Here is a 22,895-nt window from a genome sequence, read left to right on the forward strand (position 1 = left end):
CCGCAGTGCAGGACAATGTTGAAGCAAGTTTAATGCGGCGTTCCTATGTGCGTGTCTTGATCCAATATTTCGTTTGAGGCCTGAAAAAAAAAAAAAAAACCCTTGTTTTGTCCCAAATTAACAATGAATAATTAGCGGTTACGGGCAAAACCGTACGACTCTCACGAGTTGCGATGTAACAAAACCGCGACACTTTCCAAATTATTGTCCCTTTGGTTCAGCTCAGCGAGCTACCGAACTTCAACCAATAGAAAAACCTGTTTTTGACTCGTCATGCTTTTGTTAATCAGTGCGGTGTGCTGTTGTGTTCGACTCTAAGAAACAAACTTATTTTAATGAGCTCCAGTAGAATTAGCTATCTACATTTAATTGAAAAATCCCCAACTGTAATCAACACACTCGCGAGGCAGTATTGCAGTTAAGAACATACGAAAGGCTGATCAGGTTACAGAATACTGAAGTTTTTTTTAGAAATTTTTCAATGCGTTCCTTGACTCTTGTGACGTTACCAGCGTTCCTGGTTATGTGTGCTGCTGTTCTTGCTGTCGAGATGTTCTGCGATGAACAACGTAAGTTTGAACATAAATTGTATTAAACAACGAATCGCCGATGAAAGTTACTAGTCGTGGGTATTTTCCTATAAACATAGAATAGTGACTCTGACTGCAAAATCATGATCTTCCTTTTAGGTTTTTAGACTGTTGCTTTGTAACTATGAGTTTACGTTGGGAACCATATCGATCGAGGATTTTATGAAGATTATTTACATTAACTCACTCACAACCCCATGTGAACTTTAAGAAAAATTATTACGTAATGAACCAAGGGGATTTGAAATTTGCTAGAAACCTTTAATCACTCAAGACAAAACGTGGTACTTGTAAAGGCGCTAAAAGTAGGTCAGAGGAATAATTTTCAGCTTACATCATAGGCAAACTAAAATAAAATCATGCGATTGCAGAAAATGGAGCCTTAAGACTAAGACGAAGCCATTAGGGCCTTACTCTAAGCATTTACTTCAATTGAAGTTTATTTGTTAAGATGCATTTAAAACCTCAGGTCAACTATTGGTGCGTTATTGTTCTATCATTGTCGATGAACATTAAGATAAGAATTGGACTGAAATTATACCTAAAACAACTGATTCAATCTGGCAAAATTTTCCTTATGACAGACCATAAAATCATTTAACCCTAACTGACTCTAGGTGTTAAGCGCTAGCAATATAGAGCATTTTTCTCTGTTTGCTTTTCGTTACCATGAGTTTACTCATGCAAAATCCCACTGTGGCTTAAACTGAAACCATCTGGCTCCATAGAAATGAGCAGAGCCGCTGTTTTTATATCGTATTTTTTCTAAAATTCACAATCCGACAACTCATTAATTTTATGGAAAAATTACTAGAAAGCAAAGAAAATAATTAAAAACTTTGAAATAGTTTTAGGCGTCATTTTTATCACCGGTTTATGCAAACGGGCTGCTTGGTAATCTATATGCATTCAAATCAGTTCGTGTTTTCGTATGCTTTTCTTCATTAGGTACCCAACTATTCAACTGAACGTATCCAATTAAGAAACTTCGCTTTGTAACAACACGGAATCACTGAAGTTGAAAATATATCAGGCAGTCATGTTTTATCATACAGTCCATCTTAACACTAAAAAATTCTGAGTATATCCTTAATTCTTTTAATAACCTCATTAAATATGACGGAGAAGTAAAATATCACTTCAAACGGTTGATAGGATTTCGGTTTTTCCGGTTTTCCTCCCTCACCAAAAACTAACATACAGCTGATTCCAGCTGGCTGTAAGCTGTGCTACAAGATCACACATGGACCGTATAGCGGCTGCCAGAGGCGCCATTATAAGCTTTCGGTTCGATCTTGTTGAGCTGCGTCGTTGCTGTACTTTGCGAAGGCGATTAGCAGTGAAAATTATTATTATTATTAATAAAAATTATTATTATTATTATTATTTACCTTCATTTTGCTCTTTCTTAATTTATTTCTTTGATTTCCCCCTTGTTTTAAAAGTCTTTCAATAGCTCTCGATGTCCGAGAGCTTTCCTAAAAGCAAACAACATCGATCGCTGAGATTGACGTTTTCTCAATGTGTACTGTTTCTTGCAAGTAATATAAAGTAAGCGCATTCGAAGTAATCATAGTAAAACCTATGCTTTTAAGTGAAAGAGATTTCACTGATACTCCAGCGCTTCCCAGAGGAAAGTAATGTATTTCTGATTATTCGGCTCGAACTAAATTCACAGCACTGAACGTGGAGAGTTAGGGTGTTGATAGGGGAGAGAGAGAAACTAGCCGAAGAAGTTTAAAAAATTGTTAAGTATCTATCTATCTATCGTGTTTCTTGGCATTTTTTTCTTTCACAACAAACGCGGAAAACTGCTTCACTCATTTTAAACCCGGATTTTGTAGAGGCTTGATTTCTATTGGTTACCTGTTGAAGGCGAAGTTTGTTCTTGAACTTCGCTGCAGTTAAGATGTTGCAAATAGTTATTGTATTAGTAATGGTTACCTATTCAAAAGAATGAAGGCTGATAGTTTCGAAAGAAACTGTTTGGGGCTGCGTCGGTGGGAGTAACGAAATAATTTGGATATATCAGCAAAGTTGATAGAGGAATAGCGAATAGAGGAATTTCAATTCCGCTATTCGCTCCGACGAAGGGCTAACGCTCGAAACGTCAGCTTTTGTAATCATTACGGTGGCCAATTTACCATTTCAACTTTGTTGATATATCCAAATTATTCAAAAGAATGGTTTAGTTGTGCCCTTCAGTTGACACGAAGTAAATTGTCATGCTCTACCCTACATTTCATATACTTTGTATTCCATATATAGTAAATAAAAGCCTTATTTTAGACCACAAAAGTATGACTTTTCGGATTCCTATTCGAGATAAGAGTTCTGAAATACATCTGAGGTGCGTTCATACCAATCGATCTCTTCATACCACTTCGCGCCCATGATACAAACAACGCAGTAATTTGCAGGTGCCCGCGAAAAAGAATTAAATGAGAAGAATATTTCTAAGAAACATAAAAAATGAGGTATTGTAAAATAAAGTTTTCAGGTAAACAAGCCTTAGCTAGCATAGGGCAAAAATTATTGACTGCTAAACAGTTAGCCTCTATTTGCAGAAGATAGCAAGCGCAAGATGATCCAGAGACTTTCCGAGAAACTGTTCGATGGGTACAGGAAGGACTTCTTGCCACGTCTTAATGAATCAGTACCGGTTAAGGTGAAATTCAAATATGAAATTATCACCATCAAAGACGTGGTGAGTGACTTAAGTTAACTCCAGTTTTATCAAATGAATGTTGATTACGTAACAACTTCCTGACTGAAGTTCCAGTTTCCACGGACCAATCAACTAGTAAAGAATTTGAGTATACGAAGATGATATATGTGTACTGCGGTTTCAGGAAATGTTTGAAAGCGTTCCTCGCAGTAATGAGCCCTACTTATGTAGTAGCGGAAATAACGCCTGAAAAAACATAATGAACAATTCCCAGTTGGCTTGTTAGCTTAGTTGGCAGAGCACTGCACCGGTATCGCAGAGGTCATGGGTTCAAATCCCGTACGGGCCATGGAAAGATATGATAACACACCTTTTTAATTTATTACGTCCTTACTAAGAAACTCTCATGGCCTCTCATGGAGGCAGTGTGGCCGAGTGGTTAGAGTGTCGGACTCGTAATCCGCCGCTCCCGGGTTCGAGTCCCACCCTAACCACTAGATTTGTTTCACCCTTGGCTACCCTTGTAAATGGCCAACTGGTTTGCCTCCGGCCAGTTGGGGTTCTTAATGATGTTCTTAATGATGTTATGTTCCATTTAGACTATTTGTTTCATTTGTTTGCAAGGACCACAATGGAAACTACTGGTTCACCAGTAATTGTGTAATCCTATAAAAAGACTTTTTTTTTTTTTTTTTAATTTCAGAACGCCAAGGATCAGACTATGACAGTGTATGGTTGGGTGCGACAGGTGAATTTTTCCTCTTCATCTTTTTGAACACACTCATTCATAACTACTGCGGTCTTTTGAATGCACAGAGATGACTTATATAAATATGAGATTTTGGCTCTTACCACTCAGGTATGGCACAATCCGTTTCTTCAGTGGAATTATTCCGAGTATGGTGGCATTGAAAACCTTCAAGCAAGCGCCGAGAAGATCTGGGTACCAGATATACTAATGTATAACAAGTAAGAAAGGAGTAATTGAACTAGTACCAAATAGATCATGTATAACGATCATGCGAAACTAGAAACTATTCCCGAGTCAAATAATTAGCAAGTCTGGCTTAATAGTCCGTCCGGTCCTCTATGCAAGTAAAGCCTTGGCTAAACAACGCGATAGATTTCTGTCGGTTGTTAATCGGTCAATGCCCTCATTCCCAACCTCTGTAAAAAGCAAAGAAACGAGAAGAGTTTTGTCCCTCGGAAAACCGAAAACATTAGATCCCAATAGTATAAAGACGGATAATGCTATCCAGCGGACAAGTGATAGGAAAACATACCACGATATCCACCGGACAGAGATTTTATCCAGTGGATAGCCTGATACAACCTTAGAAAAACTGGGACCAGAACTGACTGAAAAGGTTACAGAAATCATTAAGCCAGACGACGCTCTCAACAAGGGTCGAAAATCCGTAAGCTTTCGTCGGTGATAAATGTATCGAACGTGTTTCTCACTCGGAATGTTCCACCCTTATGGGAAAGAAGTCCCATTAACGCACCCCTTTAGACACGTGGGTGGTCCATACGATCTTTTCAAAAACGATGACTTATCTATGAATTACAATTTACTTTTTCTAGCGTTGACCTCCAAGATCGTATTGGTGGTGGACCAACAACATATAAAACCAACGTTGTCGTCCAAGCAAACGGACAAAACGATTGGAAAAGTCCTGCCATTTTCAAAACTCTGTGTGCCATAGATGTAACCTATTTCCCTTTCGACATACAAACGTGTTCGCTTAAGTTCGGTTCTTGGGCTTCTAGCAGTCAGCAGTTAACTATGAGCCCGGAACAAATGAGTGGAAAATCAGATCAGTACGTGGACAATGGCGAATGGGATATCCTCAAAATAGAGGCGAAAAGGAACGTTGTACGATACAGCATAGGAACCTTTGACGACGTTACAGTTACAATCGTGATAGGCCGCGTGTTCTTCGTTTTCTGTGTGAACTTAATCATTCCGTGTTTTCTTATTTCGTCAATGATATTTCTAGGTTTTATTCTTCCTCCAGAATGCGGAGAAAGGATTGGATTGAGCATAACCGTTCTTCTGGCGATGACGGTCTTCCAACAGCTAACTGCGAACATTTTCCCTTCATTTTATTTCCCGCTCCTTGGCCAGTACTATTTTGCAACCAGCGTAGAAATAAGTATTTCACTCTTAGCGACAACGGTGATTCTTAATTTCACAGCGCGCAAAAATAAGAAAATGCCGCGCTGGATGCGGATTTTGTTTCTGCAGTGGACGGCGCGTGTGGTCCTGCTAAAAAAAACAGTGGAAAAAAGTTGTCCCAAACCAAAGTTCAAAACATCCACCCGACGTCGAAAACCGGAGATGGAACACAAGGACCATGAAGAAGCCAAGGAAAATGGAGCTGTTGTTCATGAGCAAATGATGCACGGATCATTACCCGATCAATTCGAGCGAAAGGATGACCACCTTGTTGCTGAGCTCAAACGCATGTTCATGATTTCCAAAAATCTTGACCACGGTGGCTTACGATACGCAAACTCGGGTAAGAGCCCCCACTTAAATGTATTTACAGACGGCCAAGATACCTACAGCCCTGAACCTTACGAAGCTTGGGATGAGACTAGCTTGTCATTTACAGGAGTACTTGATGAAAATGGCGAAGAACTCAACGAAAACGAACTCAATTTACGTAAGTGGGAGTGGATCATGGCCGCCAGGGTCCTGGACCGAGCTTTGCTGTGGGTTTCCATAATCTCTGGAATTGTAACATTCTTTGCCATTTTTATGCGAGCGCCTCGCTTGCAAGCAGTATTATTTGGTTCCTAGATCGGTGACGAAATGCGGTTTACTTTTCAAGAACGGAAAGAAAAGATCTCATGAGAGTAGATGAACACTTAAAGTCATCTTAAATAAGCCGTGTAATATCAATCCTGACAGTTCTTAATTTTTGTGACAATATCACAAAACAATTGTAAAATATCGTTTCATTTTCTGTGCGAATATGTAAAGATGTGAATAACGCACAATTTTTGTAAAAGACTTTGTAATTAGTCTCGATTCGAAAAAGAGGCTCCGTGGACAGCCAAAGTCATGGAAATGACGACTTTATAGCGGGGGGCTCGGAAAACGAGAGAGCCCTTGGGAGGGGCGGAGAGTCATTTACAGTATTCCTGAAAAGAATGGCAAAGACCTCGAAGAGCAAGAGCTTAAGAAGATAATGTGAGAATGGAACACGGCCGCTGGGATCTTGGATAGTGCCTTATTATGTACCCCAACAATAACCGGCTGCCTTGTAACGTTTGTTGCTTGCGAGAGCACATCGCTAGCAATGGTTGCTTTTTAAAACAAAGACAACATTTCGAAGCCATGTACCGATTCGAGACGGTAAAAAATTGAGCACTTCTGAGAAAAGACTTTTACAGGAGCTGGTTTGAGGTGAGAACGTTAAAACAGACACAACAGTTGTGAAATACTTTTCCCCAGCCTCCCGCTTAGAATCAGAGAACGAAGAAACAACAACAACAACAAAAATAAACAAATAAACAAGTGTACATAATTATTCTCATGTTTCGCACTCATTGGTTGAATTTCTGATATCAGTACTAGAATTCTTTGAAATAAAAATAGCTTTCGAATTTACACTTTTGATTCAGTTGGTATGGAAAAAGCAAAACGTATTTGAAAGAAGCGAAAAGGAGGAACCGTACATGTACAGCTGTATATTACAAATTCCATATTCATGCCAACCATATCAATTGTCCAATCGTCGAGGACGAAGAATAAGCACGGGAGTGCACAGTTCTTTTAATTCACAGACCGGCTGCGTAAATCTGTCGCGCAAGCTTTGAATTCCTAAATACCACGACCCCCGGAGCAACACTTTGGTTTTTGGCGTCTGTCTTTTTCTTCATCTTCTTTTTTCTTCTTTTCCACCCCTGAAATTAAATTTGAAGTAGAACATTTGCATCCTCATAGGAGATAGAGTATTCTACTTTGGGAATTCACTTGAGCCAGCCGATGACGGATATGCAACAACAGATTAAAAAATATTCTTCTCAACAAAGGCTAATAACGCTTGCAATATTTCCATGTTACTCAAAGCGTTGCCCCTCTGTTTAACATGAGTGTGTGTGTGTGTGTGTGTGTGTGTGTGTGTGTGTGTGTGTTTCTTATGGTTTTCATATATCTAATGGGAAAAAAAAAAAGATTCCACGCGTCTGTTCAGTAGTAGATCACAGATGACAACAAAATGTGATGAAAACAAAAAAGTGTAACTGAAGTTCTTAACACATCTTGATATCTTCTGTGATCTATTACTGTACAGACCCATGGGAACATGGAATCGATTTGTTTCATATCCTTGTAAAGCAAAAGTTTGTTAATGGTGACGTACAGCTGTAATCTATGCGCCTCTCCTGGAACAGATCATAAGTGGGAGCCAGTCAAAATGCCTGCCTAATTCACCTTGTCATGTAAACCCTTAATCTTGTATATCCTCAAGAGTGATCGGCCTCTAAATTCCCCTTACCGTATCACCCTTGAACCAAATATGAAGGTATTGAGAATATAGGCAATGATCACCAATTTAAAAAGCTCCTCATCGTCAAACATATTCCTCTTGTCAGTAACATAGCTAATATAAGGAGAATAGTGTGGGGATTATTTTAGGCCTGCAGAAGACCATTTTAGTCAGAAATTTATGGACACATAAATTGATGATCTGCTACAGCCATTTTGATGCCACTAACAACTCTTTTGAGAAAGCAGCTCTGTTTGTAAAACATTAAACGTAACTTTACCATCTATGACAAATAATTTCGTAGCAGTTTGTTATGATTTATTACAATCCTCAGAAGGGGTGATACAAATGAAGTACATGCTGTTTATGCTAATTTACTTAACATGACATATTTGCGCGAGTTGATAAATGTATGTGTGAACTTGAAGTTACGAACTAGGAAAAAGAAAAAAATCTTACAAATACTTACTCAGGCCACCCCCACTTCCCATCTGTTGCACACTGATCCTTTTTCCATGAGTTTCTAGTTCACGTAGAATTGCTTGCTCGAACGTTACCGCTGCTATTCGACGGAAAAGGCCTTTGACATTTTCTCCTGTGTACAAACAAAACGCGATGGTCAACTTACTGTTGGGTTTCATTTCTGTTATGAGTTCTGATGATGTCGGGGATGACAGCCGGCAGCTCACCATTTACAGTTATCTATGCTTTATTCGCTAACGTCATAGGCAAGCCCAACTGAGTCAGTTCCTTATTTAGTTCGGTACCAAAACTACCTCTTGAGACGACGGAAAACTAATCGAACAAAAATTTCTTTCTACCTCTTAAATAATATGTTAGGAGACGGAAATCAGCGGGAATGAGGTACATCAAGCTAACAGGTACAGATGTTTCCCTATGCATAAATTGGTGTCCTGTTATTTTTCCCTCAAGAGACTGAACTACCTTGCTAAGCAAGCGAGAGAGGTTTTCAGTGAAATGGTTACTTTGCATGAATACTCACAACTAGACTTAAATGTGAAACTTTACCTGATTTAGATGATACACTCCAGTATTCCGCGTTAATTTCTTCTGCTACTTTCAGAGCATGCATCTCCATTTGTGAAAAGTCATTGCCTTTCTGCACGAGAAGACAATTCATCAAAACCACTTTACGATACTCCTCCCTGACGGTGTTTTTTTCCCTTTAAACCGTATAGTTCAAATTTACATAAATCTACATCTTTCTTTCAATCAGTGAAACATTTTGGAGAAATTTTTCCTCAAGGTGTAAGTTTTGAGATTGACAACATGAAACCGATCGTTAGCGATGGTTGATAATGTTGTTAAGTCCAAATATTAGTTTTAAATTTGATTGGCTGTGGAAATTCAGGCATCTTTAAACATCTTCACAATGATAATCAATAAGGTAATTTACAAGCATAAGTATAATGTATTCCGGGTCGACAGTAGATTTTGGAAACTGCCACTCATGTGTGCTTTCGGTTTTTCGAAATGCCTCTTCTTTCGAAAGAGATAAAAAGGGTAGTTTCAAACGTGTAAGTACATTTAATCCCATTTCAAGCTGTCGACAGGAAGCAAATAAAAACGACAACATGATCAAAGCCAACAACAAAAACTTCACTTACACAGAGGTCCTTCTTGGATCCTACAAGGAAAATTTCTGGACAAGTTGTTGTGTTTTGTTCTAGAGCTTCCTCCAGCCATTGCCTAATTTGGGCAAAAAAGAACAGAGCACTTTTATCTAACAGGGTCACAGGAACTCTTGCGATCAGGTCGTTCAACATAAATGAAAACCACGAACAAGCACATTTCAAGGTTTGCAAAATTGCTATGTATACTTCAATATCATTGATTGTTCTAAAATAAATATTTAATTTATCTTCAAGTGGCTATCATGAGTGATTTCTCACTGAATGAAACACTTTCAGTTACTTTACTTTTAATTTTATTACTTTATACAACTGGTTTTAACTCTTAACATCCTTAACATCAGTATGCATGTTCTCCATACTGTTCTCTATACATTTCCTTAGGTGCTGACAAGGAGAATTTGTTGAGTTTGTTTATTTTAGTGATGATTTCCTTTACTCTCATGATCTTAATGTGTGATCCAGAGGGGTGATATTGCAAGGAAAAATTAGATGCTAGACACTCTTAGAGGTCAAAAGGGTTATAATTATGATTAGAATAATATTAACAATTATAATGTTAATAATAAAAATAAGTAGATTTGAAAGGCTCTTTTTCTAGCTCTACTGAGAAGACATTTCAATGTATTGGTTTCCACAGTTGGTTTTTTATTTTAATTTTCTTATTTCCCATTGGCCTTTAGGTTATGCAACAGCACCCTACTGTGCCCAATAGCTATCGTTTAGCATAGTTTTATGTAAGTTTACACTGCTATCATAAAAAATTCCCGTGATAAAGGCAATCAATGATAATTAAACAATACTGCAAAAAGCAAGCTCACTTTGTATTGTTAAGAGTCTTGATACTTGTGAGGTCAAATACTAAGATGATCACTGCAGAAAAAAAAAGACAAAGATCATAATGATTGAAACCACCAGCCGACAGTGTGTACAGTAAACAGAAAAAAAAAAAAAGAGACAAACATGGAGTTAACTAAAATGCATGAAAAATGAAAAGTTAAAAGTTACAACTGTTTTTGATATAGAGAACAGATATAATTTTGCTCACATTAATTCAAGTTGGGTTTACAAAATAATTCAGATATGCTCCAGGTAGGAGGTGTGGAGGCATGGTGGCCTTATGGTTAGTGTGCTTGACTCCGGATCAAATGGTCCGGGTTCGTGCCCCGGCCGGGACAATTTGTTGTGTTCTTAGGCAAGACACTTTACTCTCACAGTGCCTCTCTTCACCCAGGTGTATAAATGGGTACCGGCAATTTAATGCTGGGGGTAACCCTACGATGGACTGGCATCCCATCCAGGGGAAGTAGAAATACTCCTAGTCGCTTCATGCTACAGAAACCGGAGTTAAGCACCGGCCTAATTGGCCACTAGGCTCGTAAACAGACTTTACTTTTTTACTTTACTCAGGTAGGAGGTAATGTATGCATTAACCATTTATTACTCCCAGAAGTGTTTAACATGAAACTTCTCCCAATAATATCCATACATTATCCAGCAAACAGGTAATGAGAAAACTCAAGCTTGTCAGTTAGAAATTGTTTTCTCGATCTAATAACAAATTCTTACGACTAATTTACAGGGAAATGCGTGGCAGCTAGAGGAGAATGCTAATTAAGAGACAGATCTCAGAAGTTAAAGGGTTAGAAACTTACCGTGTGTTCCCCTGTAGTAGGATTGAGCCATGCATTTAAATCTCTCTTGACCAGCTGTATCCCAACTACACATCATTAAAGAGTAACTTATCAATTCACATGAAATAAAATGTAATTATAATGTTCTTATTTAACTGTTGTGTTTTAAGTAAGATAATTTGACATAAATCATTAGAAGTCAGTCTGCTACATGCCAGAAAACAAATAGGGAATGATTGGGAAGAGCGGACATTACACATGTCACAATTCTCATCTTGATGATATATTTGAATTTCTTTCTTTTGGTGAACTGCAGTTTTCTAGACACCAGAAATGATATGCAGTTTTATTTCAATTGAGAGATCAGATCAAACACAAGTCTGAGTTGATCAGCATTAATTTTTTGCTTTCAATAAAATTGATTTTATATTAAGCATTCCTCCTACATTTGCATGTTGAACTCTTGATCAAGAATCATAAATCGCTCAACTTCAAAGTCAACACCAATGGTGGCTTTGTAATCTCTGTCAAATAGGTTACGACAGTATCTGTAATGAAATAACAAATTCAGTACTGTAGCTTTAGATGTCCATGTAAAAAATTTCATTTGTTTCTGTTGATAATTCTTCTTACTGTCTGCCATACAATTCCTATGATGCTGGTTTAGAGAATTTGGTATTGGATCAACTAATAATCCCCTAAGTGATATTTTTCTTCATTCCCATCACTTTTCTTCCTGATATTGTATTGATATTGCAAGGGGAAATTCTGTCTTAGTCACTGATGGCGGGGAGTTTAAGTGCGTTCATAAAATATCTAGTAATCTTTACTTGTGAAAGAATGATTGGCCACATGTTTTGAGCACTGGACTCCAGCTCAGGGAGTTTACGTTAAAGATCTGACTTGGTCAGTGTGTTGTGTTCTTGGGCAAAACACTTCACTATTATGGTGCCCCTCCCCACCCAGGAATATAAATGGGCACCGGCAAATTGTCACAGAAGCCTGATGAAATGCTGGGGGAGGCCGGGTAACCTTGGGTGATTAGCATTCCTTCCATGAGAGGATTAGTAATGCTCCTAGTCACTTCATGCTATGAACACTGGGATAAGTACCAGCTGGGTGGGCCACTTAGCTTGAGTACAGACCTCACCCCAGTACGCATGAACCATACATGTGACAAGAACTCAAATATCTAACACACCTGTTAACTAGACATGTTTTCCCAACAGCGCTGTCACCAACGACTATACATTTGGCTATCTTTAAGCTGATGAAAAAATGAATAATTGGTTCTTTCCTAATTCAATTTGAAGTCCAATGCTAGTATTAGTTTTACAAAAAAGGTTCTTTTCCAGTTGCCAATTGGCTCTTAAGCAGAAAATTTAATTTCCAATCATGGTTGTACAGCAGTGCAAGCTAACATTAATTAATAACTACATCCTTTCTCTTTCAGAGGCAACAAGCACAGTTAACCACAAAATAACTATAACAATAACCACAAGAAGCTATATCATTTTAAAGGTATCAAATTTTGTTTGTTAGTATACCCTTAGTTGGTCCATAGTTGTTCCCCTAAACATGAGAGTAGCGGTACACTTAATTCCTACAGGTGTTCATGTAGCTGTACATAGATTATAAACAGTAGTCAGTGGTCAGAGGATTCTCACCCAAAATATGAATGATCTATTTGCAATAACTAGCAGGTCACTTTCTTGGCAATGTGAATAAAGCCTTGAAATATGGTCTTAGGAGTGAGTTGCTATCAACAACTACAATAGAACAAGACCACACAATAAAAAACAAGCCCTTTAAAAAACAAACTAGTGTCATAAAAAGAAAAAAAAATTCAAAGAAGTGGGATATTACCTGTAAATCACCTATTTTATTTACAGAATTTTGTGACCCTAAAAAAATAGCCTAACAAAGGACAACCTCATTGCATTCTATATTTTTTCTTGTGTTTCCTTTTGTGCATCAATCCATTTACTTATTTATCACTTTTTTAGATGGAAGGATGCTAAAGTACAAAATGTATACTGATGGTAATTAACTGCAAGCAGTGCAGGGCTCAAAACTAGTAGGAATTCCGTTTTGGCTAGTGGTTCTCGGTTTCCACAAGCCAGTTTGACTGGTACACAAACTGAAATTGTTGTAAAATTTAAGTTGTCACTAGCCACTTGGCAAGTAAGTTGAAAAAGTTAGTGTCAAGCCATGCAGTTGTTAGTGATGATCAGCAGACTTTTACTGGATTTATACATGTACATGATGTATTTGTGCTTCAAAATCAGTTAGCAGGTTATTTTGCTGAAGCATATTTTTTTATCATACATCTATCAATACTTACTACATGTTGCCAGTGTTTCCCGTGGAACATGCATCCTTGGTTTTAGGGTGAAAGTTGGGAGCCTGTCTTGGAGCTGCATCAGCTGTATAAAACTATCAATAACCAAAACAAAACAGAAAAAAATAACTCAATCAAGAAGTAAAGATACATATAAATCAAATTGAGCTGATTGTTGTCAACTAAAATCTTTGCTTGGACCTTATTTTACTCTTTTAATTTGAGAAATACGGAGAAATACTCTAATGATCCACCTTCATATTAAAAAAATTGATAGCTAGCAGTGGGAGGTGTTCTACAAATTTTTTTTAAGGTAGATCTAATTTCAAGTATTTCCTCAGCAAGTTGGAAATGGCTTTTGGGGTCTGCACGAGAAAAGCAACAAAAATAAACTGATTTTGTCAGAGTTGTAAGTGTCAGATTACAGTTTATGAAGATGTCTGCATAACAATCCTGACAATGCCTCCCTTAGATACATAGATAGATCTTTAGTTTTTGAAAAAATTGAGACATAGAGAATAATAGATGGGCATGCATAGATAAGGACTTTCTCTTCAAGTTTTCAATTTTATATCTCAAGGTAGCGTGAGCAATGACAGCAAACAAGTGACATATTAAGATTAAAAAGAGAAGAGGAAGCCCATATCTACCAGCAACTCCAGCCATTCATCCATCAACCTGACATTATAACATAACCAAAGTAAAGTGTGCGCTCTGATTGGTCAATTTAGCGTCCCCCATTTGCCCATGGTTATACGCTGCTCACATGAGCAAATGTAAAGACTATTTTTCCGCACGTGCTTGTTTTTTCTGGTCGCGTAAGATTTGTTAAACAAAAGGGAACTCTTTAGCTACAATGTATCAATGTTATGTTATAAAACAAATAGTAAACACCACAGCGTACACTATTGAGTTATGGATGCACTTGGGAGGTTTGCTAAGCACTCAAGAAGCTAGAGTCGTTCTCGACTATCGCCTCGAGCGACTCTTACGCTTCCTTTGTGCTTAGCAACCTCCCGTGTGCATCCATAACTCAGTAGTGTATGCTGTGGTATTTACCATTTGTTAAGTGTGGTGCAAAACGCAACTGGCATGTCAGTATCTGCTTGGTGATATCAATCATATTAAAAAAATTATGCAATTGTCATTTTACATGTATGGGGGGTTAAGCATTTTTTTAAGACCAGGAATCCTTGTAAATCATCTGACTTACTATCTTTTTAAAAAATGTTAATGTACACAAATTGTTTCATGATTGTGCAGCTTAATGAAAAATTGACTATGCTTCATGGCTATCCTATATCAAACATCAAATGGGGACTAATACTCTTGACTGACACATCACCAAAGCCAGCACTTAATTATAAGACACAGGTTAACTGGATTGAAAAATGAATTTAGGTGGGTAAAAGATGTAACCCTGCAGAATTGTAGCATAAAATATGGGTTTTCCCAGCCCTTGGCTATGGACTTCTTCCATCTTGGGACTGACAGCTCCATAAATAATAATGACACTGTCTAGTGTACTGTTGCTATGCAGTACTGGCAATTCATCTAACCAAGTATGATGGAATCTGGGCGCTGCCACATTCAAGCGGAAATGAAAAAGTCACATGTTCGTAGATTAAAAGTTTCAAGGGAAACATAGTCCTATAACACGATTGCTCTATCACCAATGCAGCCGACCATCTCTCCCATTTCTGATTATTTGGTATTGAAACTTTGTTCAGAGCTTCGATACACTGCAGAGCAACCAGCACTTTTAAAAGCAGCACTAACCTTCCTGACAACCATAAGTTTCCACAATAGGAGCTAATATAATTATTGTTATGCCTATGCACTGGGAAGGAATAATATTATTTCAAATAAGTTTGAACTTGATCATGCATACCTTCGACTAACAATTTACCATCCTACTTACCTTGGGAAGTTCATTTATCACGCGATCCTTCTCAGCTGTACTCATACTAATGTTAACGGCCTCGGAGATGCGAAAGTATTCCCTTTGTACCGTGACGCAACTCATGGAGGAACGATCCACGATCAGAAACTTCCGTAGTTACGACCTTTGTTTTCGGTCGGTCTCTTGCCGACAGACGTTTGAAACTGGTTGTACCGGAAGCTACAAATGCCTGTAAACTCCGAGATACATTTAAGAAAGACGTGTTTATCACTTCATGAGCCGGCAATTTGACTGATTAAAAAAGACGTAAGACAAAACCTCGAAGGAATACAATATCAGGTGCGTGTTAAGTGGCAACCGGCGAGATTGATCTGGTCAGCATTAGATTCCATCCACCAAAACCACCTCAGTCGAGAGGGACTGAGATGAAATGATGGACACCTCATGACGTATTATACTTACAAATAGTTATGAAGCTACGAAAACATGCCGATTCATCCCGATGACTTGAGTGGAATATTTGTTTGGAAAATTGCGTCAAAACTTTACACCCGAGAAATGGTAAGTACTAATTTATTGTTTGATGGTAGTATTTTAAAACTTTTCGCGCAATTTTAGGCAGATATTTCCGATATTTGAAAGGTGCCAAGGTATTTGGTAGTTTTGGTGGATGTCGGGCGTGGACATCTACCAAAATAGTGATCAAAACCAACAACAGTACTTTTTGAATTTTATCTATGGCCAATGTTAGACCTTCAAGGAAGCAAAAGAATCATATTCCCCAAAACATTAGCAGTTTACGTTCTGGCTAATTATTTCTTATAATGCAGAATTGCTGACCAAACGTTCATAATGAAATCATAAGACATGAAATTAGATTAAAGTGGTTTTGGTGGATGTTTCTCTCTCCATCCACCAAAACCACCATCATGACAATTTCTGTTACTTCCATTAGAGAGGAATGGTTTAACCTGCTACTGGAGTAAATAACCACAATTTATTTCTTTGTACATAGATATTTTTGCAAAGTTCTTAAGTCAGCAGCTTTTATTATTGAAACCATAATCATCACATGGTGTTCAATGTAGAATACAAAAGGCAGCGAGGTCTGGGGGCATTGTAACAAGGGTCTTTCGAATAAGCTCCAAAAGTTGCAAAACCGGGCTGCCCGTATTCTGACCTTCTCCAGTTATGACACAAGCGCTGAACCTCTTTTTGTGTAACTTAACTGGAGACGGTTAGATACTCAGCGACAAATACAAGTGGCCACCATGGTCTATAAATCTATACATGGTCTTGCGCCCGACTATCTTGGTTCTCTTTTCACTAAATATGATCCTCCATATAATCTAAGGAACTCTGAAAACAAACTAGCTGTTCCATTGCCCCGCACCAATTTCCTGAAAAATAGCTTTAGCTATAACGGTGCGGTTATCAGGAATAGCTTGTCCCCTGAATTGCGGCAAGCAAAATCACTTCAATCCTTCCGAAATGGTTGTCGCAATTTCTTCGTCTGAATCGACAAAACACACACGGCATCTATGTAAAGCAGAATTTCTTTATTTTTTTCTATTTCACTTTTAAATTTTAGATCATGTTTATATAGATTAAAATAGATTGTAACTGTCATAATAGATTGTAATAATATTATTATTTTATCTGATAGATTTACCGTGTCTAAATAAAAATAAAGTTCAAAGTTCAAGTTGCTGACAATCGAACACTTTCCTTCCCAAAATTATGAAAGGCACACCATTAAAGAGAATTTTTTGTACCTTTAGTGTCTGGTGGATCTTCCCAGAGTATTTTGTGACTTCTGTTCGAGTGATCTGTTGTTAAATTGTGATGGATGATAGGATCAGTAGAGCAAGGACGAGAGTGTTACAAGCTAGCACGACGTAACGCTTTCAAATATATATGGGCATACCAGTTTTTCCGAAACCTTTGTCAGCCTTAAAGCAAGAAAACTTCTTCGTCGATCCTGTTTCGAATTCCGCAATGAATTTATACGCCTCATCAACAGAATTTACGTATCCAAAATTATCCGCATCTCTACCATCAGGCAAATTGTTCACGCTTTAAAATTACCGCCATATTGTTTCTGTTTGTTCTTCGGGTGTTCGGCCATGTCTCCGCGCGGATTTCCGAGAATCTTCGGTTATGATTTGCAAGTTGTTAGGTATTCCACCTCAGTCCCTCTCGATCGAGGTGGTTTTGGTGGATGGAATCTAATGCTGACCGATTGATCTGTGGGCTCCAATCCCTCTCCGACCCTTCATTTAAAGTTCAAAGCATTGAAGCGGAATTCCTTTCGAATAGGTGGAGAACGAGAAGTCCTGTAAAAGATACAGCGATTAGGCTGAAAATAAACTAGTCTGAAGGAGAGTGTAGACTGAGAATTTGAATAAGAAGAAAAATATTTTATATTGTTCGTAACTGGCGCTCTTCACATCAGGCAGCCATTTTTATTTACTTGGCCCAACTAGCCTCGTTTATTCTGATCACACTGAAACGATTATAAAGTATTTTGTAACTAATCTAAAAAATCACAAAACACAGAATAGGAGCGGGCATCTCGTTTATTGATGCAGCGAGCGTAAAGCGTTACAAAAACAGCATTACAGTTTTACAAACTCAGAGAAAATTACAACAGTAAATAAGATAAAAAAACTAGGGTTGAAAGAGATGCCTCGAATGGCTCTTGCATAACTTAACGAACCTTAAATAGTGTACTAGCCCCTTGAGACACCTTACAAGCACGCTTAAAATACTTCAGAAGTATTAAATTTATGCAGCCTAATATACATACCCTTGTGAAACTAACAAAACGTTACAAAATATGTTTTTCAAGTTAAACGCTCCCAGTCTCTTTTCGTTCTGCATAGGGTATATTGGTTGAAGGGTTTCGCGCCAGAATCTAAACGCGACTGCCACAAACTCGTTTCCAGACTATATTATACAACGAATTTATGAAGTTCATATATTTTGAACTGCGGTTGTAGATACATATGATGCACGATCCTCGCAGCAGAGAGCGCTAATTATGCAATAGCGAAAATCAGACCTGAAAAAAATCAGGCCTGTACGGGATTCGAACCACTGACCTCTGCGATACTACTGCAGCGCTCTACCAATTGAGCTAACTGGGAGCAGGCCGTTAAGTTGATTCGTAATAAACCCGTGAAGATAAATCAGATACAACGACCTGCTCCCAGTTGGCTTGTTAGCTCAATTGGTAGAGCGCTGCACTAATATCGCAGAGGTCAGTGGTTCGAATCCCGTACAGGCCTGATTTTTTTCAGGTCTGATTTTCGCTATTGCATAAATAGCGCTCTCTACTGCGAGGATCGTGTATCATATGTATCTACAACCGTAGTTCAAAATATATGAACTTCATATATTCGTTGTATCTGATTTATCTTCACGGGTTTATTACGAATCAACTTAACGGCCTGCTCCCAGTCGGCTTGTTAGCTCAATTGGTAGAGCGCTGCACTAGTATCGCAGAGGTCAGTGGTTCGAATCCCGTACAGGCCTGATTTTTTTCAGGTCTGATTTTCGCTATTGCATAAAGAGCGCTCTCTACTGCCAGGATCGTGCATCATATGTAGACTATATTATGGTAGCTCATTACATTTGAATCCATCGAACTCTGGGGAAAATCTAATGGAAAACTCTAAAAATTTATTGTCTAATAGACAGGTTCACCCTTATAGAATCGACGAAAGTTACCGAGGTCATTAGGTAAGTTTATGGGAAGGTTCAGATAGAAAAAAAAAAATCCATTTTCATAGCGTGGACAAGCGAAATCACTAGGGAACAAAAGACACCGAGGAGACGTTGATAAATGTCGAAAATGGCGATCGAAGTTGTCAAGATTTTGTTTCGTAAGAAAGAAAGTCGTTATTTGGAGATATCATACAGTCAAAATATTTTGCAAAGCTGAGTTTAAGACAAGGGGTATCCTATTATTGAAAAAATTGACAGTTAAGAGGACGTTGAACCCTCAACCGTTGCACTTTGGAGATCAAGGTTTACTTGGGAAAGGGTTAGAACTATTTCCCCACAGCAGTTCTTGGATAAAATAATAATAATAAAAAAAAGAAAAAAACCATGGTGAAAAAAAAAAAAAAAGAGATTGCCTTTGGGATTACGACTTTGTTTTCACATTCACGGTATGGGGCTGTGCGGGAATTTTACCCAACGGTTTTCCAAAGAATGGTGACAAAGAAAACGACCCAAATTTTTCCCTTGTTTCAGTTTATCACTTCTTTATCTATTATTAATTAGTCTTTCAATACTCGGTTGGTAGTCAGCCAATAGTAAAATAATAGCTAGCCTCTGATAGACTGACGTTTGACCAAAACACGTAGTTGGATGGTTATCTCAGTGAAGGTTTTGACAAACAGTAAGAAATCAGTCAGTAGGTGGTCATCAACCTTACTGGCTTTGGGTCGCCTTTTGCTTGAATGTCGTCAGATTTTTGACCAACCATTATCTAAATAGTGACGCATTTGTTGTGCAGGTGAAGGGGGGGGGGGGGGGGGAGAGGTTTGCAATGGAATTCTGAGCGGTAGTGTACAGTCGAGGCCCTGCTAAAGAAAAAAACTATTCCTTTTTTTTCCTTTATTACTAATTAGTCTTTCAATATTGGGTTGGTAGTCAGCCAATAGTAAAATAATAGTTGGCCTCTGATAGACTGACGCTTGACCAAAACACGTAGTTGGCCGGTTGTCTTACTCTATTTCATTTACGTGAAAGCATGGATCGTATCTGTACTCAGATGCTTATATCACAAATGATCAGATTGTTGACAGCTAAATGGGTGAAGTAAGTGACAACTGCAGGTGAGAATTATTTTATGTTATGCTCTATTCTAAATCAGGTGAATAATTACGTATTTCAACCTACTTACCACATGAATTTTCTCCTAAGATTTTTTTATACTATCTCTTTTAATTCCTAATTTTAGGTTAAATCGATGTGCTTATATTTTTCCTTAACAATGTTGTCATAGAATATACGAATCAAGTCTGAGCTATCATGTACTTTATATTAACCGCGTTGATTTGACGTATATTTTGGAAATGTTCATAATGTCATTACCATCAAGATCATGTGAGTAACCCGCGTTTGACAATCATGGTAAGTTACAATGGTAATTAATGCGATAATCATGAGATAAAATAGGTAACTTTCAGTTATTACTTGATCAACATAGACCATACACGTCCTCCTTAAAAAAATGCTCTTCAGTAATTAAAAAGAGCACCTTGAAAAAATCCTGGAATCCTACTTGTATTCTATCTAGAAACACCAAATTTGCTGTTGGAATTGTATGAAAAACTTCAGAACAAAATAGAACTCTGGATTGGTTATCCCAATTTTAGTGGTATTGCTCATGTGTCAGCTGAACATCCTTATCAAGTATCATTTTGCTTTACACTCCCTTTCTGTTTGTTAAGATTAGCCTGCCCACCAAGGTCAACAATTTATTATTTCAAACTAAAACTGCCAGAAAGGCTAGTCTACAAATTAATTGATATTGCCCTGCTGTTCAAAATCGTAATAGTAAGAATTGTTTTTTCCGAGTACATGCAGGGCAACATGCACCCTAGCAGCTCCCCTAAGCAAAGTCAGTGGAGTGAAGGTTTGGGACCATAGGGTTGTCCTCGGTTCACCGTACTGTTCGTAGAATGATATCAATAGAATTTGTTTCTTGTCGTCTGCCAGCGATGAAACATCGTGTAGATTTGCGTAATGATTGGTTAACGTGCCGGCCGTTTGCACCCTTTGTACAAGAGCAGCAATTAAATTTAGATGAAAAATTCAGCGACTTTTGAGAATTCACCATTTTGAAATGCTCATAGCAACTTAGTACTTTTATTCCACACACTGGCGAGCATCGTCCTGGTTAATAGTTATCAACGATTGAAGCTTTTCGCAAACCTTTATGCCTAATAACGAGCGATTTGACAGATCTAAACGCTTTCTTGAAATGGAAGTAAAAATGTTCAGGTGGCAAAAGGCATTTTGCGCCATGATGTATTCCTGGAACAATAGGATAATTGTACAAAATGAATAATATATATATATATATATATATATATATATATATATATATATATATCTATTTGTACAAAATGCATACAGGTTTTGATAACGATCATCATCCGAACGAATTAAACGTACAATCCGTACACCTCAGCACATGTTTCTTCAGCACCGTTATCCAACTCATTGCAGCCCGTCAAGTCCTCTACAAACCAGACTTGATATTCCTGGTTGACTGACACTGGCATTGAAGTTGGGAAATTATCGAAGCGGAGTTCATCAGATTCAGTCCCAGCCCACGGTAGACTGTACAACTGACTGCTGCCGCAATCGTTCCCTCCAAACAGATATTGATCTTTTGGCAGAAGACGATTTCTGCTGGAATCTGTTATAAGTGTCCCCATGGGGTGAGTGTAGCCGAACCAGTTACAGCCCCACCTTGATAACCAGAAACCCAGTCCAGGAGCGAAACAGTTCACATGACCGTACTTGTATCTGAGCTTGAAGGTGATGATCCTACCATTAATAGGAATATAGAAAGATCCATAGTTGTCGTCTCTGGCTGAGAAGCAAACTGTTGATGGCGACATCTTAATCCAGTGCTCTAAATCACGATATAATACGTTAGTAATTCTTTCAAACGCGAGAGTTACTAAATGGGTTTATTAGGCTCCAATGATTAATAGTTTGATAGTGCATGTACTGTCTGTTTTGATGTAATTAAAAGGACAGCCTGGTTTCACTAGAAGAACCAAACCTGAGTCAGACCTTCGGATCTAAGTCGATGGTGTTAGTTCATGTATACTTCATATGTGAAAAGTACCCTAGCTACAAGCTGCAAGTAAAAAGCTTTCTTCAACAAGAGCAAAAAAGTGGCAAATTTCTTTGAAAACGTGCAAACGGTAATTCAAGGTATTCAGGCAAAATGCAGCCACATTCAATGCTTGCATGGCGATTCTCATCATCTTTAGATTCTCCGGTGTAGGTGATTATTCCAATGTCGCACAAGGCCAGTTACAGCAGCAATCCGATGGGAAAACAATGAAGCACATGCCGAAACGATGGCGTCACCTACCGCGTCGCCTCCCGCTTAGGACGAGGTCGTTATATAGTCTTGAAACTCAGACCTTTCACGGCAAGCGGTTTTCAGTTTCAATTACAAGGTAGAATCTAGGTACGAGATTAATCATTTAAAAAATAAACTTTTACGAGAATAAATTAACACATTTCTTTTTCAACAGAGGGTACGAGTGCTTGCTTTCAAAACTAACTGTAGCTTTCGTGAAATCAATTTCTTTTTTGAGGTAAAAGTGTACTTGGTACTTGCCATTCGTCTATGTCTGGGTGAGTTGAAAATATGTTGAATGATTTGATTTTTGGTATCGAAAATACTACAAGGAAGAGAGTAGTACAAATTTTTCTTAACTCAATCCTCCATTGGTTGAACATAAAACTGAGAAAGTCATTATTGCTTCTTTACAGAGCGTGGTAAATTATTTCACTAACCTATTTCACAGTGCCGTCCCACGTATCCTGGTTGGCAGATGCAGACAT

At 38.1% G+C, this 22,895-nt stretch overlaps 3 protein-coding genes and 1 non-coding gene across 4 annotated transcripts; 2 read left to right on the top strand and 2 right to left on the bottom strand.

Annotated features, from left to right (window-relative positions):
* Positions 1–263: 263 nt before the first annotated feature.
* On the top strand, positions 264–6,798 carry LOC111327639 (neuronal acetylcholine receptor subunit alpha-10). Its single transcript, XM_022931864.2, has 5 exons — positions 264–569; positions 3,158–3,297; positions 3,962–4,006; positions 4,118–4,227; positions 4,843–6,798. Exons 1-5 carry the CDS (start codon positions 482–484, stop codon positions 6,062–6,064), a joined length of 1,605 nt encoding a protein of 534 aa, XP_022787599.2. The 5' UTR covers positions 264–481; the 3' UTR covers positions 6,065–6,798.
* LOC111327640 (ras-related protein Rab-34) lies at positions 6,770–15,705 on the bottom strand. The gene is made up of 10 exons (XM_022931865.2): positions 15,306–15,705; positions 13,388–13,479; positions 12,245–12,310; positions 11,490–11,591; positions 11,065–11,129; positions 10,231–10,282; positions 9,386–9,467; positions 8,787–8,877; positions 8,227–8,352; positions 6,770–7,173 (listed from the first exon to the last, which is right to left on the bottom strand). The coding sequence occupies exons 1-10, from the start codon at positions 15,408–15,410 to the stop codon at positions 7,091–7,093; spliced, it is 864 nt and encodes a 287-aa protein (XP_022787600.2). The 5' UTR covers positions 15,411–15,705; the 3' UTR covers positions 6,770–7,090.
* Positions 15,706–18,504: 2,799 nt separating this feature from the next.
* On the top strand, positions 18,505–18,577 carry Trnai-aau (transfer RNA isoleucine (anticodon AAU)). Its single transcript has one exon. It is a non-coding gene; the product is annotated as a tRNA-Ile (tRNA).
* A 2,830-nt stretch (positions 18,578–21,407) lies between these two features.
* LOC148717838 (uncharacterized) lies at positions 21,408–21,940 on the bottom strand. The gene has a single exon (XM_088743017.1). It carries the CDS (start codon positions 21,929–21,931, stop codon positions 21,470–21,472), a length of 462 nt encoding a protein of 153 aa, XP_088599143.1. The 5' UTR covers positions 21,932–21,940; the 3' UTR covers positions 21,408–21,469.
* Positions 21,941–22,895: the final 955 nt, after the last annotated feature.

The sequence above is a fragment of the Stylophora pistillata genome, chromosome 13 (genome assembly GCF_964205215.1).
Source record: "Stylophora pistillata chromosome 13, jaStyPist1.2, whole genome shotgun sequence".
In the NCBI taxonomy this organism is placed as follows: domain Eukaryota; kingdom Metazoa; phylum Cnidaria; class Anthozoa; order Scleractinia; family Pocilloporidae; genus Stylophora; species Stylophora pistillata.

Excerpts from the sequence above, each read along its gene's own strand:
- LOC111327639 (XM_022931864.2), top strand. The coding sequence starts at position 482 with ATGCGTTCCTTGACTCTTGTGACGTTACCAGCGTTCCTGGTTATGTGT. Across the intron at positions 4,007-4,117 it reads TGTATGGTTGGGTGCGACAG|GTATGGCACAATCCGTTTCT; the intron begins GTGAATTTTTCC and ends CTTACCACTCAG. Across the intron at positions 4,228-4,842 it reads GATATACTAATGTATAACAA|CGTTGACCTCCAAGATCGTA; the intron begins GTAAGAAAGGAG and ends TACTTTTTCTAG.
- LOC111327640 (XM_022931865.2), bottom strand. The coding sequence starts at position 15,410 with ATGAGTTGCGTCACGGTACAAAGGGAATACTTTCGCATCTCCGAGGCC. Across the intron at positions 10,283-11,064 it reads CTACTACAGGGGAACACACG|TGATCATCTTAGTATTTGAC; the intron begins GTAAGTTTCTAA and ends TTTTTTCTGCAG. Across the intron at positions 7,174-8,226 it reads GGGAAGTGGGGGTGGCCTGA|GGGTGGAAAAGAAGAAAAAA; the intron begins GTAAGTATTTGT and ends ATTTAATTTCAG.
- LOC148717838 (XM_088743017.1), bottom strand. The coding sequence starts at position 21,931 with ATGTCGCCATCAACAGTTTGCTTCTCAGCCAGAGACGACAACTATGGA.